The 21,427-nt window shown below is 36.4% G+C and overlaps 1 protein-coding gene across 1 annotated transcript in view; it reads right to left on the bottom strand.

Annotated features, from left to right (window-relative positions):
• mettl24 (methyltransferase like 24) overlaps window positions 1-21,427 on the bottom strand; it is a 36,508-nt gene that overhangs the window by 12,703 nt on the left and 2,378 nt on the right. Inside the window, exon 2 of the mRNA XM_032585603.1 lies at window positions 3,326-3,424. Within this exon, the coding sequence (XP_032441494.1) occupies window positions 3,326-3,424 (99 nt within the window). The remainder of the gene's footprint in view (window positions 1-3,325; window positions 3,425-21,427) is intronic.

Raw genomic sequence — 21,427 nt, 5'->3', positions numbered from 1 at the left:
AATAATATTGGCTCACTTTTGAGTTTATGTTGTGTTAAAATAAAGCATCTGTTAATAGATAGTGGAAGAGAACTGATGACTCAATTTATTAAACACAACTTGCAGAGGCGTGATCTGTGTCAAATTATACAACATAAATCATCCTATAAAAGTCAACAGAGGCTGCTAGAGTTAAATTAGTAATGAATCTAATAACTGAGTTTATGTGTGTGTATTTGCATCCGTTTCGAGTCTTGTCTCTTTTGATTGAACATACTAATATCAATGTTTTTTTTTAATTTATTGCTATAAATAACTGCAAACGGCTGGAGAATTTGACCATAGCAAGTGAAGTGTGACCTCTGTAGTTTGATCTCAATATGTGTAATACTCCACATGATGTACAGCTGGGGTTGGAGCTCAGACATTGACTGACATTTCTTGGTCTTGCAGGGATAAAACAAAGTAGGAAAGCAAAGATGATGAGAAGGACTTCAAGATTTCAAGGTTTTCATGTTCCATATCCTTAAACTATAATGGATAATTTTTCTTTCTGACTCTCATGAGAGTCACCGATGTTTAAATACATTAAATACTGAAGATTTTGAAATAAAAACTTAAAGGGTGATATGTGTTAAAAACCCTTAAAGAAACATAAAAAACATGTCAGTTGTAGATTAGCTGTTTTGCACATAGCTGAGTTTTTAGCATGAGAGCAGGTTGTTCAAGCGTTCACATTCTGCTCTCTTAGTTCTTCAGCTTCAGTTTGCACAAGGAGGAACATTGTTGGCACACATGTGATGATGCGGAGCAAAAATCTAACTCTGTCTTACACTAAGTGCAAACACAACAGCATGCCTGGAGATATGTGTGTGTTCCTTCATACTCTGCAGACTGCAGTGTATAATTAGCTTAAAGTGAACAATCAGTGTTGACATGCAGAAAAATGACTGAGTATGTAGGTGTGATTAGCCCTTTCATACAAGAAATTATTTGCAATCTCTTAAAGTCACTTGTAAAATCACACCCATTGTTGGCTAAAAACTGACGTTTGAAGCCAAATTATGTATGTTTGCATCTGCTGCCAAAATGTACATTTCTACAGTTTTGAAAGAGCAGCTTGCTGTGGCCTTAAAGAAATTCCAGTCATATTGTTCAGTGATGGGTCAAGCAGAGAAGCACCGGTTTAGTCAGGCTCCCTTTCATCTCTACCCCAAGGGTGTCTTTGTTGTACCTAACACTGAAATAGCCGTGGTCTCAGGTATTACTTGAATTCATTTTTGAATTTTAAACATGCTCCACAATGTCTGACACTGATAATATGCACCCAGCTGCAGGCAGTCATCGGCATATAATGTACAGCAACATGGACTGACCTGCTGACTTACAAGCATTGTAAGACAGAAACATCATTTAGAAAAAGTTATTTTTTTAAGCTTATGGCTGTAATTGAATACCAATTTCTGAGAACATGAGAGGAAGTGTCCCTGCGGTGTTTGTTATATACCTTTCAGAGAACGTTTTCTCTTCTGTGTTTCCCAGTGCCTGCTTAGATGCTGCTGACTGCTATTGATTGGACAGTTGTGTTGCAGGCCATCTCTCAAGAGTAGCAGCTCCACCAGACATTGTGTCAGTCAGCATTACAGCTGAGGACGCAGAGGATTCCCACATAGACTGCTTCCACCCTCGTCTGTCACTGTCGATGATGGACAGCTCCCTTTCACGGCTTCCCACAAAACACACGCTATCTTCCTCTTTCTTCTCGCCATTCTCTCTTGCTTTCCCCGCATGCAAATAACCAAAAAGCACCAACTCACACGCACAAAAGCTGAATCTGTACTTTGTTGAAGATATAAAGTGATGATTCTTAGTAATTTGGACCCAGACTCTCTTTGTTCCTGCTGCCGTACAATAGAGACACAGATAAGATTCCAATTTATCCCCAAGACAAATTCATTAAAGTGAAAATACCAAATTTAGTTTTGGGTGATGAAAATACAAGTCTTCAAATGGGTTTGGGGTGGGAACAAAGAGAAAATTATCTCTCAGTGCCACAGGCATACAGAATTTCTTTTTAATCATGATGCAGAACATCTCTATCGATTTGCTGTAATTAATACTGATATAGAAGAAAAAAACAAACTACAGCATCTCATTGATTCGGTCTGAATAGAGGTGCTGTGAGATCCATCTATGTTGTAATCAATAGAGTAATGAATTACAGTGCACGACTGAGAGATACAAATAGCTGAGCTGCATATACAAGAGATCTACAGTATGTGTCACTTAACTGTAGCCTGAGAGGTACAACCTTGTTCTGGTATTAATTATATGACCTGTTTCTCCTTTAGCACTAATGTCACATTCAAATATCTGCGTTAGCAAATAACTAAAATCAAAGCTGCCATTTTGTGTTTCTGAAAACCACATATGCTCTCAGCATTAATGAAATCCCCAATTTTTAGTCTTCTTCAGGTGACTCAATGGATTTTCTGCCAGGTTAAATTCTGGACTCTGGCAAGGCCATCAGACTCTCTGTGATGCTAAAAACTAAAATTCCTCTTAATCACCTTTCTTGTCCTGCAAGAAATTTGGTTTCATCAGGCCGTGTCACATTATCCCACAAGGTTTTAGCTATGGAAGAAAACACCTGCCTTGCAACCGTGCACCTTGTTCCAGATAAGAGGATAAGAGATTGTTATTCCATGTAGAAGACAACCATTGTTAGACAGAATTTCTTGAAGCTCTTTTCGTGTTACTGTCGACCTCGTGGGAACTTCCCTGACAAGTTGGAAACAGATTCTTGCAGGTTTTCATTTTTTCCTTCCAAAGGATATGTTTGTTTTTTTTATTTTACTTTTAAAAGATAAATACCACAACACAGAGATTCATTCAATATAAGGATATTATAGAACATTTATTTTACTTCAGTAACACATTTTAGTAACATGAAATACATTATAAAGAGAGATGCTAAGGTGTGATCATCGATGGGTTAGGGATGTTAGAATTGTTTAATTAATTTTTTGATAGAAGGGTGGTATGTATTTTTGATAAACTGAGATGAGTAGCAATGGATTAAGCAGCATTGGTGCCTCTAAATAAGATTGAACAATAGAAAGAATTCAGCAGGATAAAGCTGGATCTCCATATTATGCTGCATTGTGTTGTATTAAGAAGTCTGTATTTTATATGCAGTCTTCTTGAATTCAACAAAAAAGGATGAGTGTCTCTAGCTGTTAATTGCTGCTATTACTAGAGAATCACGTGTACATAAAAAATAAAAACGGCTTCATCCAACAGAAAATTATTTTAGGCAACAGTAATTCTTCGACCAATGATTCACCTGTGGGGTTGTGATGTAGCTGAGGAACCTTTTAGCTTCATCCTCCAGAGAGTGGTGCTCACTGGCCCAAGGCTGGAGACTTATATGCCAACGCAGAGCCTGTAGGTAAAAACACAAACATACAATGTGTGGGAAAAAAAGAGAGAAAAAATATGATTACATAACCTATAAATGGGGCACACTCAAGAAATCCACTGCAAGGGTAGGGGTAGAGCTTGATTATTTCAGGTATCATAACCCACTTGTGAATATCCACTGATAGAACTGGGTCATAATGTACTCTGAGAGGACGTGTAACTGCATGTACTAAAGTGACAAACTCTCACCATTTGCTACCAATGTAATTTTACTAAAATTATATCTGGCATTTCTGTGAGTTTACAGTCTTCACAGTCCTTGAACTTTTTAATATATATTTTTTCAAATAATAACCACAAACTTCAAAGTACATTTTGTGATTACATGTGACAGAAAAACAAAAAGGTGGTGTATAACCGGAAAGTGAAAGGAAAGTGATTCTAGTCATTTAAAGGAATGTGAAAAGTGAGGCTCTGCTTATATGTTTAGAGTAATTGCCCAGTCTTAAGTCTTTTGAAGCCCCTAGCAACTTTTTTTTCCTCAGGTTTGCCGTGTATTTAGGTAGTTTACAAGTTTATTGAAAATGATGCACCTGGTTAGGAGTTTAACAGATTAACAGAAGTCCTAGGAAAACTCTCTCTGGGAAGACCTGATGCAGCTTGATGCTGCAGTTATCACATTCCAGAGAACTAGTAGCGATCTTCTTCATGGCCTGCTTTATTTCTACTGGAATGTGTCTGTTTATGATTAAAGCAAAGGCTGTGAACCAGTGAACAAACTATAAGAGAAGGAGTGAGTTATGATGTATTAGTTGCTTGCACAATCATTTTCATGTGCCAAGGGTGCATTAGCAGCAACGGTATAAATTATCATGTCTGATTTTACTGTTGCAGACTTCTTCCTTTCTCCAAAAGTGATGTTTAGATACTGCAGCCCAAGTAAAATGTTCTAATGTTTCATATAAATGGTTTGAAATGATCATCCTTGAGATATATCTGACATATTATTTGTGTTTGTTTAGTTCTGGTCAACATCCCCTAAGGCCACTCACTGTCTGGTGAGGTAAATAATCGTCTACTGGGAATTCACTTCAAGGTGCCTTTCTTGCTTTTCATTCAAAGCACAAAGGTGCATTAAAAGCCATGACACTTTAATCTTTTATCACCTTGAATGCACCGAAACCCTGTGCTTTCTGCTGATAAATTATCTGACAGCCCCATATGTGTCATTTCTTCCTCCAGTGGTGCTGATCTGGAATCTGTCAGGGCACAGCCTCAGCTACTAAAGAATTAATGGCAGCAGAACCTTAGCAGCCATGTGGAGTTTGGGCATTTAGTCTTAAGCTGATCTCCAGACTGTCACATTTCTGAACTCGTGCCACTTGTCTCTCCCTCCCTATCTGCATTTTATCCATTACCTTTTCAGCTTCTTTATTTATTAAACTCCTTTCCTTTTCCAGAAATTGTGTGTCATTATCTGAACAAAGACACAGTAATAAATTGTTGGGGGGGGGGGGAATCCCTGTATATGGAGCTTTTTTAGACAAATCTAATTGAGCAAAAGTTGCTGATATCTTTTATGGATATCTTAAATGTTAGCCTATTGTGAAGGGAAAAAATGTCCAAACAACTGGACTGCTGAGTACATTATAAGTGTTAGGATGTAAGGTTGTTTATAGTTTGATTTGATTCTAGTTTCATTATTATTCTGTTAGTTTCTTATTTTTATTAGATCAGTCTTGTTTCTGCTTTTCTTTAGTTCACTCCATCCTTAGTGATTCCAATTTATTTTTCTTGTGTCTAGTTTTTCCTTGTGCTTTAGTTTAGCTATGTTCCTTATGTCTACTCATTCTGTAGTGTTAGATTTATTTCCTAGTACCCTGTGTACTCTCCCTCGCCCACTTCACTTTCTCTCTCTCTGTGTCTCTCTGTCTGGCTCTCACCCCTCACACCTGCAGTCAGTTAGCCAATCAGCCCAGGTCCATTGCTCCACATTCACTCTCCATATACTTCAACACTTTGGATCCTCTCTTTGCTAGATTCTCCTGTTATACCCTGTTATTTTCCCCTGTTTCTTCCCCGTATTCCCTGCTGAAATTATCATCCCTGTATTTTGGATTTATAGCTTATATTCTGCCCTGGCTCCCTGTGGTTTTTGTAAGTATTTTTTTCTTTTTTCATAATTTTTATCATTGAAAATTTTTTATCTACAAGCTGCCTATGCCTCTCTGCATCTTGGTCCACTAACAACCACACAATCATGACAATAGTGAAGTAAAAGTTATAGGAGAAACTGAAACCTCCTTTTTGTGAATACTGAAAGAGTCCTAAAGAAGTCATGAATATTCTTTTTATTTAATGCCTCACCTAAGTGTACACAAACTCAGGTTATGTACATCTAAATACATACCAAGTATCACATTTGTTATAAAAACCTGCAGGTTGTATTTTTGTGTGTGTGTGTGTGTGGGGGCGCGTGTGTGTGTACTGAAAATACACTTATGTGAATCATCTTATTTGCTATTTAGAAATAACAAAAGCTTTAAGCAGTATATACTGTAAGTCAATGCTTCTGAGAGCCTCCAAAAGCACCCTGAACAAAATCAGTGGTACCTGTACCTGAGAACACTTGTAGATTTACTCTAAGCTGTTATTTTACATCATTTGGGTTGTTTCTCCCTTTAACAAGTAAATCTTCTGAGTTATGCGTTGAAAGTACTGCTATATATGCCCGGCTCACTTCAGCAAAATAACTTTTTGTTTTCTAAATTCTGCTTTTATTTAACCACCTGGCACCTGCTGTGTTCTGCAGAAAAGAAGAAATAAACAGTCAGGATTGTGAAAACAAGATTGTGCAAATTGTTTACAGGGTTTACAAAAAACACTGATGGATGGAATGATTTTGATGATCATTTATTCCAACAGATTTCCTCCAGTCGCTGAAGCCTAGACAACAAATGCCTGTTATTAATCTTTTCTGTAAAATTTCAATTCCAACTGCAAAAAATGTCTGAAATCTGTCTGATAAAGTTGACGCTGATAAATGATCCCTTGGAAAAAACAGGGGATGTGAACCATTGGTTCCAAACAGAATTGCTACAAAGAGACGGTTGTAAAGGCAGAGCAGTTGTACAGATGGAGAGTTCATGCATAGGTAGACAAATAAAATCCACCTGTCTGCTTTCTGGGAACGCAGAAAGCTCCCAGGCCTCTCCAATTCTGAGCTGCCCTTTTCATCTGAGTCCTACCTGGACTGCTTAGCTGTCAGATCCTATGCATCACTGGAGTACAAGGATGGAACTGATCAGAGGGCTGCTTTCTGGGACAATGACTCTGCAAGGTTGGAATATAGGGTAAGACACAGTTCAGTAGGTATGGAGAGGAAAAGCACAATAAGCTTTTCTGATCTGTTTCTGCTTGCAGTAAATACTTGAAAGCAGTTTTGCACTGTAGGAGTCATATTAACCCAACAATTCATCCAAAGCAAATATTCTGTACAGGGTTCAATAGTTGAAAATCTGATTCTATATTTATTCAACCGCAAAACTATTACATACTTCCCATTCTTAAGGGCTTATTAGATTATATTTTTTTCCAGGCATGTATTAAACAATGAATGATTATGGGCTTTCATTGACTGAAGAATCATCGGTGAGCTGTGATGAGATTTCCATTAAGACTCCAAGTTCTTTCAAGCAACAACAAGTCATCAGCACCTCTGAAATGAGAGTGTTAATGAGCAGCGTTAATAACAAATACACCAAGGTGTGATCTGAGCTGTGCTAATTCTATTATGTTGGAGTTAAATGCCCTAAATAATTACAATTACAAATCAACTAAGGTAGAAAACCTTGGCACATAGAACACAAATTACACATAAGAGGCAGTGGAAATGGAATACCAAGAAGCAAAATTGTCAAATGTGTTTTGCACAAAGTTTGTTTGCTTGAAACCGTAAAAAATTACAGGTTTAATTTGATATTAGAAAGCTGAGAGTGCTCAAATTAAACATTTACAGATATGAGCTTCAGGAAGACATATGTCAAAGGAGGTGTAGTGAGACATTCAGAAGAAATTCAGAGGAAATTAAGCAACTTAAACATCAACTGAGACGGTGGTGATAAATTGAACTTTAGGGGCATGGTAACTACGACAACCAAAAAAAACGATGTGCCATCTCGAGATCATTAATCAGAGTAAGTAATCACTGTAGGACTTTCCCAATGGAAAAAATGTGACAGACCAACCCAATGTACAGCATGACTGAAAAGTAGGAGAAAAATGATGTATGATTTATGTTTTTGGTTGTTCTGCAAATAAAAACCATAAAATTGGGCTGTAAAAATATTATTGATCAGGTCTTCAAAACTTACTTTTCTGTGTGATTCGTCCTATTCTTGTATTTATGTCTTCTCTTTTATCTTATTTTTGAAAAAGTGTTGTTCATAAAAGTTTTTATATGTTTTGGAGTGGTGCAGTTAGGTCTTTACCTTTTGGTAAGTGCTTGGCATGAAAAACCTCTTTCCATTGGACTAATGTAGTATTTATCTACAGTTATAGCTTTTCTGGCAGTACTTATTTAGTTATACGTTAAAACATTTCAATAAACCATATTCTCGGTAATTTCACTGGTCAGTGTTACTTTTTAGTTTTTTTTCTCCGAACAGTTTTTGCGGCGCTAGTGGCTCGTATTTTTTCTACAGTAGGCAGACAGGAAGGAGGGTGAGGAGAGGGGGGAAGACATGCGGCAAGGGTCGTCGGGACCGGGAGTCGAACTCACGACGTCCGCGTCGAGGACTTAGGCCTCCAAATGTGGGGCGTGCTAACCCCCTGCGCCACAACAGCACGCCCCAGTGTTACCTTTATAATACTGCGTAATGTGAAAACTTGTATAGAAAGATACTTCATCTATCTTCTTTGCATGTTAAATATTAAATAAACATGGAATCTGGCCTTCTGCTCAATTTGCATGTTTGGATGAAGCTGTTTTTGGATGTGTGCCTTAGAGCCTGGGTGTGCAAAAGGTGTGAGAAGCTAGGCCAAGCATGAATAATTCCCCAAAGACAGAAGGACGGATGAGTGAACATGAGAAGGCCGGATAAAACAAGACAGGACTGTTTGCCTCAACATAGCAGGCGGCTAAAAAAAGGAGAGAGAAAGGTGAGAGGTGGGGCTAAAAATAAACGAGACCGAGATGAATGCAGAAATTCTGTGAACAGAATGAATTCTGTTGCTGGTTTTGGACTTTTGCCAGTGAAAAAAGCCCCTATGTAACATTAATGTAAGATCAGCAAAATTAAAGGGACAAAATCAATGCTTGCGTAAACAAATTTATATCATTGTGTCAAATTATGTGCCAAATCAAGCCACAGGTGAGTTGAGTTTAGCAGGTTGGGAAGAATAAAACAGGGAGCGCTGCCAAATCAGTCCTGCCAAATCTGCTCTGTGAAATGGTTCAGAGCCAGAAAGAGGGAGGGCTCAGAACCCCTGCTTGTTTTTGGCACTTCTATGTTCCCATCATTGTCCAGATGCTTTTGTAAGACACGGTCAAGCTGCGCTGTTAGGACAGCGGTCTGTAACCTTAATCATTAAAGGAGTGTTTTTTGGCCCTCTCACAGTCTGTCTAGAGCAAATGCCTCTGACTCATACTAGGCACATAGGAAGGCATCTGTTCAAAAGGGTGAGCAAATTAGGAAGTAATTTTTTACACATAACTAGCTTCTGTTAAAACCATAAAAGCTTTCTGAGAGAATGTTAATGCCTAAGATTTTCCCAACAGCTGACGGAATATCAATGCTAGAAGAACCTGTTTTTAATGCTTGTTATTATTTGGTAACAGTAAAGTAACATCCAACAGCTCAACATACCAACTTTAGTAATATGTGCAAAAATGGATATTATGCAGCAAAAAAATGGTTAATCAATCATATTTTTTATGCATGTCTCTAACTAATGTAGTGGAAATGTAAAATTGGAGGAAAAAAGTTTCTGCTTCTGAAATGTTGTGATGGGAAGCAACAGAACCCTAATTATTACACAGAAATGTATCAGAGAGGAAGAAAGATGCAGTGGGAAAAACTATGATTATTTACTCTCAAGCTGTACTGAAAGATGCTTATTAATCATAATATACACCATAATATATACTGTGTTTTTTTTATTTAAGGTTGCAGTGGTTTTTGATTCTGGATAATAAAATTTATAAGCTATTGGATTGTGCTAAAACTCATAATATAAAAACAACAACATTTTTCTTTAGCATGCATTGTTTTCAAATTATATATTTTTTAAAATATTCTTACTAGTAAAGACAAGTCTTAATTAATTTTCATTGACCGCCAGTAAAAGCTCTGAGTTGTCAGCACTCTAGGAAGCTCTGAACTTTTAGTATTGTTCATGTGTGCACATAAAAAATGCGTAAAATATCAGCCTTCTAAGATCAAGTTTTTTCACTCATTTAGGTGATTTAGAGCCTGGCTGTCAAACCAGATATGGTTCTGCATTGTGCAACGTCATGGCAGGCCTGACTCATTAGCCTATTTCAGCTCACTGTCTCTCATTGAGCTGAAGAGCTCATGGGATGTAAGAGAATTAAATCAGGGGATTATGATGATCTTTTTTCCTTATTAAAGGCAGTAATCCTGAATACGTTAATCTCAAAAGAACAGAAAGATTGCGAAGAGCTGAAGAAGTGAATGTAATGCAGACTAGATGGGAAAGAAAATATTAGTATAGTTAGAGGCATGGATGTGTGCTTGGAGGAGAAAGAGACTGTCCATATGCAGCAACAGCTGCTTCTCTTCTTGCGAATATCTAACAGTGTTAGAGTTTATGTAAAAGAGAGATCTTGAAAAATGTCACAACTGAAAAGATCTCAGCTAAATAATGCGGGGTTAGGGACAGCATGAGCGTTTTTTGTCATTTAGTCTTGCTTCGTTGAAACAACGAAGCAAGTTTCCATTTTAACCTACTACTGTAGGTTAAAATGGAAGCAAGGCTAACTGACAAACAAATCTTTTCCATTGGATTAAATTAAAACTGAAATGGAAAGTGTCAAGAAGAAAAATGTTGTAGCACTGTTTTAATTCAGTCCACCTCTGTCTTATAGATAATTTAATCATGGTTCATCATTATTTTTTACCAGAGCTGAATCCCCCCTTCCATTTAAAACATAAAATACTGACATGTGTAGCGCTTTTATTTTAGACTATTAAAAAAATCTATATTCTGAAACGTAACCTTTGCTTGCTGTTCCTGTTTACATAGAAACTACTGTTTCATTGCAGCTGAGACAGATTCTACAGAAGCTTAGAAGATAACAGTTAAAAACTCCAATGAGTTATTGCTTCAAACTCACTAGACTTTTTTTTTGACACTATTCTCTATTATTTTGACAAATACCTTTATAGAGGGTGTTGTTACTGGTTTTCATAATTTGTGATGCCAAGGACACTGCTTTGTTCTTAGAAATTATTAGCCACCAACATACACAATGATTTTTCCAAGAAGTTTTATCATTCTAGTATATATATACAGTATATATATTTATATATACAATTAGATGCTAATCATCGCATCATTGAATTGAATGCTACTATGCCAGAAATATGATAAAGATGAACCAAGATGCTATTGAAAAGCTGTTCTGCCCTCATTGGATCTGTTATGAGTCGGGCCTTCTTGGCCAGCATCTCTTGAGACATATGGGGGTCTTATTGTTACCACTGTGCATCCCTCTGTGCAAAGCTTTCTACTCAAGTGTTTGCTCGGCTTCCTGGAAAATATCCCAGCTATGAGATCTGTGTTTGATGCCTTGTTGGGAAGAGCAGAGGGAGCATGCTGAGCACCATCTGACACTTACTTCCTGAAAAGGAGCTGAAAACAGAGATCGTGTCACAGACTGACAGCCAGACGGACCGACCGAAGGAGGCATGTAAAGTCAACGCATGGCACATTTTGTTACCACATCCACTTTTTTTTTCTTCACAATATGTCTTGCATTTTTACATGGAGTATTGCAGCAATTGTAAACAAAAACTGAAAGCTGCAGCAGTGGTGTTCAATAAGTCATTATATGAGAAAATGTTTTCTTTGGTGTACTTAGTATCAAGCTGTGGTATCTCTAACAGCACTCGGCTGGGGTTTTTCTACCATATGTCAATTAGTCTCAAAATACTTACTGTCAATCTGATTACATAAAGGCAGCACATATAGGATGTAGATTAGAAACGTCTAATTTGTTTTCAAAAATAGACCGAACAGATTTAATTGAAAACCTCTTCATCAGTTACTCTTGCCTGTCTGATTTATTTTAATCATATATTTATTAAGCCTGTTGGGCTGCCTTGGTTTGATGTTTTTTATAATAAAATACAAGCTAAGTGTTTGTATGAGCTGTGTGTCTGTACCTAATTAATAAAGTCAGGTTTCTCATGCTGTCATGCTACTGTGAGTTTTTTTCCATCTAGAATTGTGACTTGCTTTTTTTGACTTTCTTATTTAAGAGTGGCTAACTACTGTAAAATACTACAGCTACTCGATGGAGGATCCTAGCTTACCACTACATTACCACCACCACACTTTACCATCACCTTTCTGAATCAGATACAATGTTATATTGGTCATACAGTGTTACTACTTCTTCATTTGTTTTGTGCAGCTTGGATAACTCAGCTTTCACACTTTACATTATCTCTCTTTTGAGGTCAAGAAATGATTCACTCTTAATGAGATGCCCGATAATCCGTCTTTTACATCGCTGTGAAGTAATGTAGATACACTGGTGGAGCCTGTTTAATCTCAATCCAGATTTAGTGAAGGCCATTGCAAATCATTCCCCATGGAACACATTAGTGCATGTGGAGGGTAGGGCATATATAACCATGAGTCTTTTTTTGGCCAGCTGTTGTTTGAAAAAGTTAAAGGCAGAAAGCTGCACTGTAGGAGCTTGTGCAGCCTGTTTTTGCTCTCTCTCCCCAAGAGCTGCAAGAACAAAATTACATCATTCTGGTTGTACAGATCGGGTTTGTGCATTTTTGCAGCTTGTTTTTGATGGATATTCTGGGCAGAATTGTTTTTTTGAGTGCAGTCCGAGAAATATAAAGTGGTTGTGCTGCAGGGACTTATGGGAGGGACTCATGAAGAGTTCTGTGCTTTGGTTGTGAATAATGAAATGTTTTTGCATACATTTTTTTGGGTGATTAGGAGTGATCTCAAAAACTGTCAAAATTAGGTAGAGTGGGTGATGACATGAACCTTTACTAGGAAAAAATAGGATTAGACAAAGAAAACTTAATGAAATTTAAACTTTGTAATAAAATCAGCAAACTATGCTGAGTGTTTCAAGCTGAAAGTAAGGTACAGTTGTTAGCCTTCAAAGAACACCAGGTGTTTGTATGATTTCACAGCTTCTTCACAGGAAGAGTGGTTATAAAAAGTTAGATATTTTAGGAAGTATAGAAGTTTTAAATAGTAAAAGTAGTAGCCATCATGTCCTGCAAGAACTGAACATTTTAATGTTTGAATGCTTGAAATAGTAAAACCATTGAAGTAGTTTTAATGGCTTTAAGATTATTTGAATGGAAAACTTTCTTGATGCAAGTCAAACACCAATGAATGCAGACTGTTTCAAAAGTAAAATCCTGCTTTCCTGACATAGAGACTTAGAGGAGGAAGTGATGTTTTGTATGTTTTTAACAAATTACCATTACATTTGTTTTGAGAGGAACCTAGGCCTCCAAATGTCAATGTTCTCTTTCATATGAAGGGAGAAAGAGGCCCAGAACTTTCAGGAATGTTTCAGAAAAGGCGGATATGTCTGAAGGGAGCATTGTGCGATCTGGACTCTGGACCTGACAGCTTAACCCTTTCCCTCCTACCTTCAGTTTATGTCTTAGCAGTTAGCATACATATTAAAACCAACTGTTCCTTAATGTGGACACAAAGCCTTTTGTTTTCCCACTGGAAGCATTTGGTTGTGATGGTCAATAATAAAAAGGTCACAATCTTTCTATGTGCAAGATGAAAATCATGCTTAGCCTCAAGATGTCACACTTTGAGCTATTTCTGTAAGCCTTGCAGAAAGAAAAAGAGAGATTAATTGATTAACTGAAAGCTTTCTTTGTGCTGCTCCAGTCCCCATAACTTGGCACAAATTCTTTTCTAATCATCTGTTGGTCAATAAATATTGAGTAAACATATAACAGCAAAGTTAAAAATAAATGTGTGCATCACTATGGGAAAACATATTTAATCCCTAACTAGATGCATATTTGTTGTTTAGTTGGTTGTAGTTGGGGATTTAGGCCAAGTTTGTGGAAGCTAAATTTTTTTAAAATGACCTCAGTTGTGCCAACTATTGGATTTATTGGTTAATTTGTGGCAACATCTGCCATGAAGTGTCTGCAATAACAATCATTCATTCTCATTGTTGTGGAGGAATTTTAGCCCATTTAGAATTATTTCAGTTAAGTGACCTGAAGGGGTTTTAACATAAATGTCCTATTTAAATCACAATTTGGTTAGGTTTACAATAGATAGATGCTGAATTGACAATTGCAATATTTAACTAATTAACAAAGCAACATTTGTATTTGATTAGGTTATCTTTGTCTCATGAAAATGTACATACTGCTAACCCAATAAGCTTTGGGTTATTGCCACTCTTAAAGACCCACACATGATCTGCCTTACAGAGTTTCGACTGAAAAAAAAATCCTCTTTACCAAGATTTTAAACTCTGCAACCCTGTTTATTTATGCTTTTTTGCTGATCAGAGAAACAGACCTTTCAGAAACACCTGCTGCATTTTTCTCCAAAAAAACATACCAGATATTTCTTTTCTTTCTTTAAGAGATTAGAGTTACTGTTAAATTGAGCAAGGTGCAAAGATGTTTGCAGTCAGTCATGCAAGAGCTTCATCTATAACTCAAGAAGAATTTTCACAGGCACAACATTTTTGGCATGTAGCTTACAGAAAACAAAACAAAACAAAGAAACAACAGAGAATGAGAATACAATTTATCTTAGAAGCACAGAAAAAAGCTTAGCCTAAAAGTTTAATGGTAGCAAGCACTGTAGTTAGCATGTCATTTCAGAGCAGGGAGGGGGAGTTTGACCCAGGTGACATGTCTGGATTCTAAGCCACTAATTTCTTGTGACTCCCTGCTTCCATAGTTAACGATAATGTCTGCAAACTAACTCCAGTCACACCTTTGGGATTAGATAAGTCAACCTCTCTCATTCTTTTCTAATAGCCCCCTCTCTGCCCCTATCAGTCTTTGCTGATTCTTTTAGTACCAGGAGCAATGGTCACTGGGTTTCTGTTTTATAAATTTCACTAGGTGCTCACATGGCTGCTGGACTGTTACACATTGTCCAGGACGATCTATTTCAGGAGAACTCTGGCACAATGGCAATGATGATGTTGCTAGTTTAAAAAAATATATGTATTTAGCAGTAGTTCTGCAAAAAAGAAAAATGGATGTAAATTTGATTTTAAAAAATCTGCTAATTAAAATGCTCATTGTTTTTTACTTTTAGTTGTAAGACAGATTTATTTTACATAAGTTAAAATAATTCAAACTTTGCAAGTGGAAATCATTTTCATAAATGTGTCCTCCCTTCTTTACAAACACAGCTGAGGCATTGAATGACATTCGCTCATTACATCACTACATGATCATTTCAGTGGGCTGTCACTATTTTTCATGTCAGAATCTGGAAAGGCTGTCTTAAAGAATCCATGGTTTCACTTTGTTTCATACTTCTGATCTCTGCACTGCTCGTCATTGGTCTTTGAAGTTCAGCGCATTTGACATGCGAATGGCATTTGGCTTATCTGGGAGAAATCTCAGGGAAAGAATTCAGGTGGAACAAAAAGACTTTGCAGTGTCCACATATTTGCAGTGCTTTTTCTGTGTCATGAGTCTTAACTCATGACAGCAAATGCATTTCAAAGGTTCTTATATGAAGAAAATCAAGATTGATAAAAAAATTTTATTGATAGATTGTGAAGCGAGTGTCATAGAAGAAGCTGTAAATTAAGTTAAATATGTAAACCAAAAGTCCACTGCACTATTCTAATAACAAAAACAGTATTTTTCTTTATATTGACATGGGGACTAAAATGTTGTATACTATTTTAGGAACTGTTAGTTCTTTGCAAAATCTGTTTAATTTCAAATCTTATTGTTTTTTTTCAGATGAGTTAAACTACTATTTATGATAGAACAGAAAGATTCCGTCTTTCAAGATGGACAAATAAGACATTTTTAGAAATGTTTTAGACTGTAAGTAGATTTCATATTAATGATGTTGTGAAAACAAAATACAGAGAATCAAAACACTCAGCAACAACCAAGAAGACAAAGAATCAACTCAGTGCAGCATTCTACATGATGCAGAAAACATTTTAGCGGAACAATGCTTATCTAATCAATCAGTGTGGCTTATAGCATCTGACTTTCTATCTGGCATCATCAATTTGAAAAGCCCAAAAATCCATACCAGGCTGGTTCTCCTTTTTCTTTTGCAACCTTTCTCATTTTGAGACTTCAAACACAGCTGTTGTATTTTTGTCAAACCACCACCACCACCTTCAATGTTTTGCATCAAAATTTTACATGACAGAGCAAGACGAAGTAGGGTATAAATTGTGGAGAATGGTACATTGTTTTTCAAATTGTATTCAAATCAAACGTTGAAGAGTGAAATATATTTTTATTCAGCCCCCTTAATTCTGTAATTTAAAAGGAGCTGCAAAGATCCTCAGCTCAGCTGACAGAATCTATTGACTGGACAGCTAATTATGCACTTCTCAGCTATGAGGTAAGGAGAAAGCCCTTGCTGAAAAGAAGCTGAATATGCCTTTCTTAAAGTATTTATCACATTAAAATTGTCCACCCACTTATTCTCTGTACACAGCCAAGATAAAGGAGTGACCTTAGAAGCAGTCCAACTAAGCATTTCTGGAAAGACCTGAAAATGTGTGTCTGTTGATGCTTCCCATCTAAACATACTGAGCTAACGAAACTCATTGAAGCAGAGGAGAATGGAAGAAACTAAAACAGATGCAATGAGCTTTTGGAGGTATTTCCAAAAAAATCCTGAGGCTCCTTCCAAAAGTGCTTCAATATGAAGTCTTGGATGTGAAGAATTTTTGTTCCTATTGTTCATGTTTTTTTAAATACATTTTCAAAATTGTCTGGAAACATGCTTCACTTTGTCATTATGTGCTATTTTGTCTCCATGTAACTTTTGTTTTATTCAAATCAGTTTTAGAATCAGACTTACAGAGGAAGTGAAAGGGTATTGTTGCAATGTGGCACCATGTGTATGGGTAATACTAACACAAATGAGAAAAAGAATAAAACTTCCAAATGCAATACTAGCGAGGGTTAGATACAAACTTAAATTTAGATATTGATGATTCAGAACGTCTGCTCCATTGATGTAAATCAAATCCACCAATGAGCAGAAAGGGGATGTTCCTGTTGAAGCTGTTCATACTTTAGTTGGGGTTGTCATTGCTTTGATCCAGGATACGGTTTTTGGAGAGAAAGGAATGCCTCAGCACAGACTTCACGTCAAATAAAACAGATGCAACTGGCAGCCAGAGTTTACGTAATGAAATACAGAAGACCTGGAAGAGCTTAAGCAGTTCTCTTATTTACAACAGTAAATAAAAGTGAGGATTTTCTTATTTACTGAAAATCCCCACCAAATAGGGTAGTCATAAATGATAGATAGATAGATAGATAGATAGATAGATAGATAGATAGATAGATAGATAGATAGATAGATAGATAGATAGATAGATAGAGATAGTTTAATTTATACTTCCACCGGTTTTATGTAATGGAAAAGGAAAACTTTGCAAAATCCAATAGGATTAAATAATTTGAAGCAACCTTTTAGTCTTCTGCTGATATGTTTCACGTATGGCTGAGTTCTATAGAAAAAACACAGCACCTTCTCTAAAAAATAACAGGAAATCACCAAGAAAATCATCTACTTTCACTCTATTATCACAGGAAAGGACTGCCAAGATGGTACGGATCCCTCTCTCTGTTTCTATTTAAATTTATTACATCAAAAGTTCTCCTAGCTGTAGAGTAGCAACTGAATCCCATATTTTAATGCTATTGGTCGCTAATGTCTGTTGGTATACTTTGGTTTTACTTCCACTCAGTCAACAGTCAGTGTACCAATCTTCATCTCCACTTATAATCATGACTCATTTCCTTTGCAACATTTGTTTGTCTTAACATTTCCAATTTAGAACAAAGAATTCAGGTAACTAAGCACAGAGAGAAGACTGCATAATATTTTTGATTGATTACTAAGATAACTTTGGAATCATTTTTTCTTTTACAAAAAAGAGACAGCCATGGTGTGGACATTAAAGGAACCCTAATACATTTTTTGTTTTGAATTAAACAGAAATGGTTTCATTTTTAAACAGGATGAAATCCACAAAAGGTCATCCACTTCTCTGTATCTAGTGATCTTTGAAGTTCCATGGAGTGGCTGGTGCCTATTGACAGTGCTCATTGGGAAAGAGCAGACACACTGGATAGGTTTCCAGTCCATCACACAGCAACACTCAGACACACAGGACCAACAACTATGCAACAATGCCTAATCAACATAAGTGATATTTTTGAACTGTGATGGTAGGACACTGAAATACCCAGACAGAAGGAACGTGGAAACTCCTTACAGAATTTAAACCTTAAACCTTCTACCTGAAAGGGAACACGCATCCACTGTATATCTCTCTATCAGATAATGTTGTTCATTTTTGATTTACGTTATTCTCAGAAAGACATTCAACCACTCTATTCTTCAAGTTCTTTTGCAGTAAAAATCTCACATCGACATATTCCTAATAAAGTCTGGCTATTTTCTTTATAATGTATTTAAGTGAAGTTATTTTTAAAAGAATTTCATTGGGTTATTCTACGATGAAATCTACTATCATTAATCAGCTACTTCACAGCTTCTAGAGCCATTTCATTCCTCATCTTTACCTATGCGTCGTGTATCAAGCTGTATATTTGTTTCCACCAAATAGTACTGTAGGCATTTAAATGTCCATGCAAATACAGCCTCTCTTGTTTCTTTTGGTCCTCACTTCCCCCATCCAACGAGGGTAAGGATGCATCTCTATACCTGCTGTTGGCAGAAAGTGACAGCAGTGCAGACTAGGAAAGCAAAGGCCCTTAAATCAAGATGTCATGTGGTCACTTCTCGTGACCCTTGAAGTACCCAGCAGCTGTTTCCTTTCAGGCTAGTGTTTCATTCAGACCAGGAGAAATTCACTGGAGTGTGTAGGCACCATATTTTCTGAGTGTATCTGGGTGTGTGTGTGTGTGTGTGTGTCTGCAACGTTAGGGCAGCACTCTGTTTATTACTGTATTAAAGTCAGCGGCTGAGTCATCAGTGTATGCTTGAGCTACTCTTCTCTTTTGCTGTCTTTTCCGCTCCCTTCCTCTCTGTTGTTGTTGCTGCTGTTGGGGCCAACACATCCCACGTCTGTCTATAATGTCCCAATTCATCCCTCTCATCTTTCCCCAGTGTTAAAGAAAGCCCATGTGAAGTAAATGATTAAAGAAGACGTGTTTGTATTTATTTGGGAGCTTGACAGCTAAGAGAATAGATTTCCTTAAGATTGCTTTTCTCGAAAACGAACCCCATAGCAGTCTCTTTTAAACACACGCATACACACACACGCAGAGTTCATTATTGAAGACAGCATTTGTCAGCTCAGCTTGTCCTGTCATCTTCCAACGCTACATGCTCCAGAGTGGAAATTTGAAAATGAGTTTTCCTGCCCTATTTTGTACAGGTCTGCTGATGTTTTTGGGAAAGCAGTTTCACATTGTAGTTTTATTACATATGTTTCTAAGTACTGTCAGTCAAAAAGCTATGCATCTGCAGTAGGTATATAACATATCTGATAACTATACTTTCAATATATTTAAATGAATTTACTTAAATAGGCATGTTAATCCTCAATACTTTAGCAGATTTTTACAGCTACGGAAAGATAATTAACTATCTTAAAACAGTGTATCTAAGTAAAAAAGTAATTCTTTTGCACTTCTCCTGCCAGCATTGTTGGATTTTATGTGGAGTTTTACATAAATATATGTATTTATTGCAAAAGCATTTGTCCCTGTTAAACTTCGTATTTTGTCACCTTACACAAGACATAGACATAGAAATATTTTATTGTCATTCAATTGTACATTTAATAATGTACATATTGAAAGAAACACACAGTGGATTTTATTTGGATTTCATTTTGTAGAGCAACTAAAAATGCATTGCAAATAAAAATCTGAAAGATGTGGTGTGAATTTAAATTTAGCCCTCTTTAATCTCATACCCCTAATTAAAATATAGAGCAACCTTCAGAATAATATATTTAGTACATAAAAAATCGATTTGTGTATTTTAATCTCAGCAGATGTAGTACATTTCAGTAGTGCAGCTGTCATTTGAAGGAATAAAATTAGGTTAAACTGTAATATTTTAAGCTCTCACAAAACAATTTATTGTCCTAAAATGAAAAAGGACATACAACTGCAAACCAACCAAAATTGTGGTTTTAATGTAACAAAATGGAGAATGTAAATATTTATTGGGGCATCAATACTTTTGCAAGGCACAGTACTCACTTTATTTGACTACGGTTTTTTCTTTCAATTCAACTTTTTTCAGGCTCATGACTTTATAAAAAAACCCTCAAGAACTGTTGAATACATTACAACCTTCACTAAACAATGACAGCATTCAAACTTTGCTTAGTGTGTTCAGAGCACATTACGCTGGAAAGGTTTGATTCCTGCTTTAATGTCAAACTGTTGGCTTTGACTGCCCATGTGCTTTAATGTAATTCCTCCAAACTCCCATAAAAGTCATATCTCTATCATCCTTTTCTGATTTAACACACACACTATATCATCTAAAGAGTTATCTGTGCACTGGTTCTTAAGTCTGCAACTCTCCCTCATATGTGATGCTGAATCTTTGTTATAAATTAGTGGGAATCAAAGCCAGCTGAGCAGCATTTTTTACACACTGGAGCAGTTTCTGTTAGATTAGTAACAGAACTTGTTTCAAAACCAAGTTTTCAATACAATTTCTTTCAATGGTGGATTTGCAGCAAAAACTATCATCAAACTTTAGCTGCAGCCAACATAGTTTTATGACAACTTCCACACATCAATCAGGAACATTGCTTTTCAATATGAGGATAATAAATTCTTTGCATGAAAACATGATGCAATTTTTATGCAGTTTGTTTTTGTGGGTTGATGCTTTATTTTACAGAGAACATATATAGACAATATATTTGTGAGTATACTGCCTGTATGCTCAAATATAGATAAGAGGTGATTTTTTAAATGTGTTTGGTAGTATTCTAACTTTGTGAGGACCTGGACTTTGGGTTTTCATAAACTGTCAGCCATAATCAACCAAATTAACAGAAGTAAAAACTCGAATTGCATCAATCTGACTGTAGTCAATACTCCACGTTTCACATTTTGAACTGAATTACTGAATATGATTTCTGATGTTATACATTATTAAGAAACTCCTGTATGTATTTACTCATGACTGAAAATGTTCTTTTTGCTCAGATCAGCTCATAGACAGACATTTGTAGGGTGCAGCTTCTTTTTTATGTTTTGGTAACTGAAATAGTCAAACCACAGTGAACAAGTCAAATATATGAATTTTCCATAATTTTTTAAATTCTAGCTATCGCAGTGACACAGCTGGAGAAAAAAACACACTAAATATTAAGAGCCTTTCTTTAAATTTGCAGCAATATTTATATAAATCTTTGCATTGGAATCCTTAAATGCCTCCCATCCTCCTTCCAGAACATCAGCTTTGCTTTGCAGCTTATTATTTTATCTGCAATGCATGAAATAATGTTGAAGAAATAAGAAGTGGACACAAAATGAGAAGTGTGTTCCCATGACACAAGACTCGAAAAAGCAAGAGAGAG

This window comes from Xiphophorus hellerii, chromosome 15 (assembly GCF_003331165.1).
Source record: "Xiphophorus hellerii strain 12219 chromosome 15, Xiphophorus_hellerii-4.1, whole genome shotgun sequence".
In the NCBI taxonomy this organism is placed as follows: Eukaryota; Metazoa; Chordata; class Actinopteri; order Cyprinodontiformes; family Poeciliidae; genus Xiphophorus; species Xiphophorus hellerii.
The sequence above is the reverse complement of the archived record's forward strand: the minus strand, read 5'-3'. Positions and strand labels throughout refer to the sequence as shown.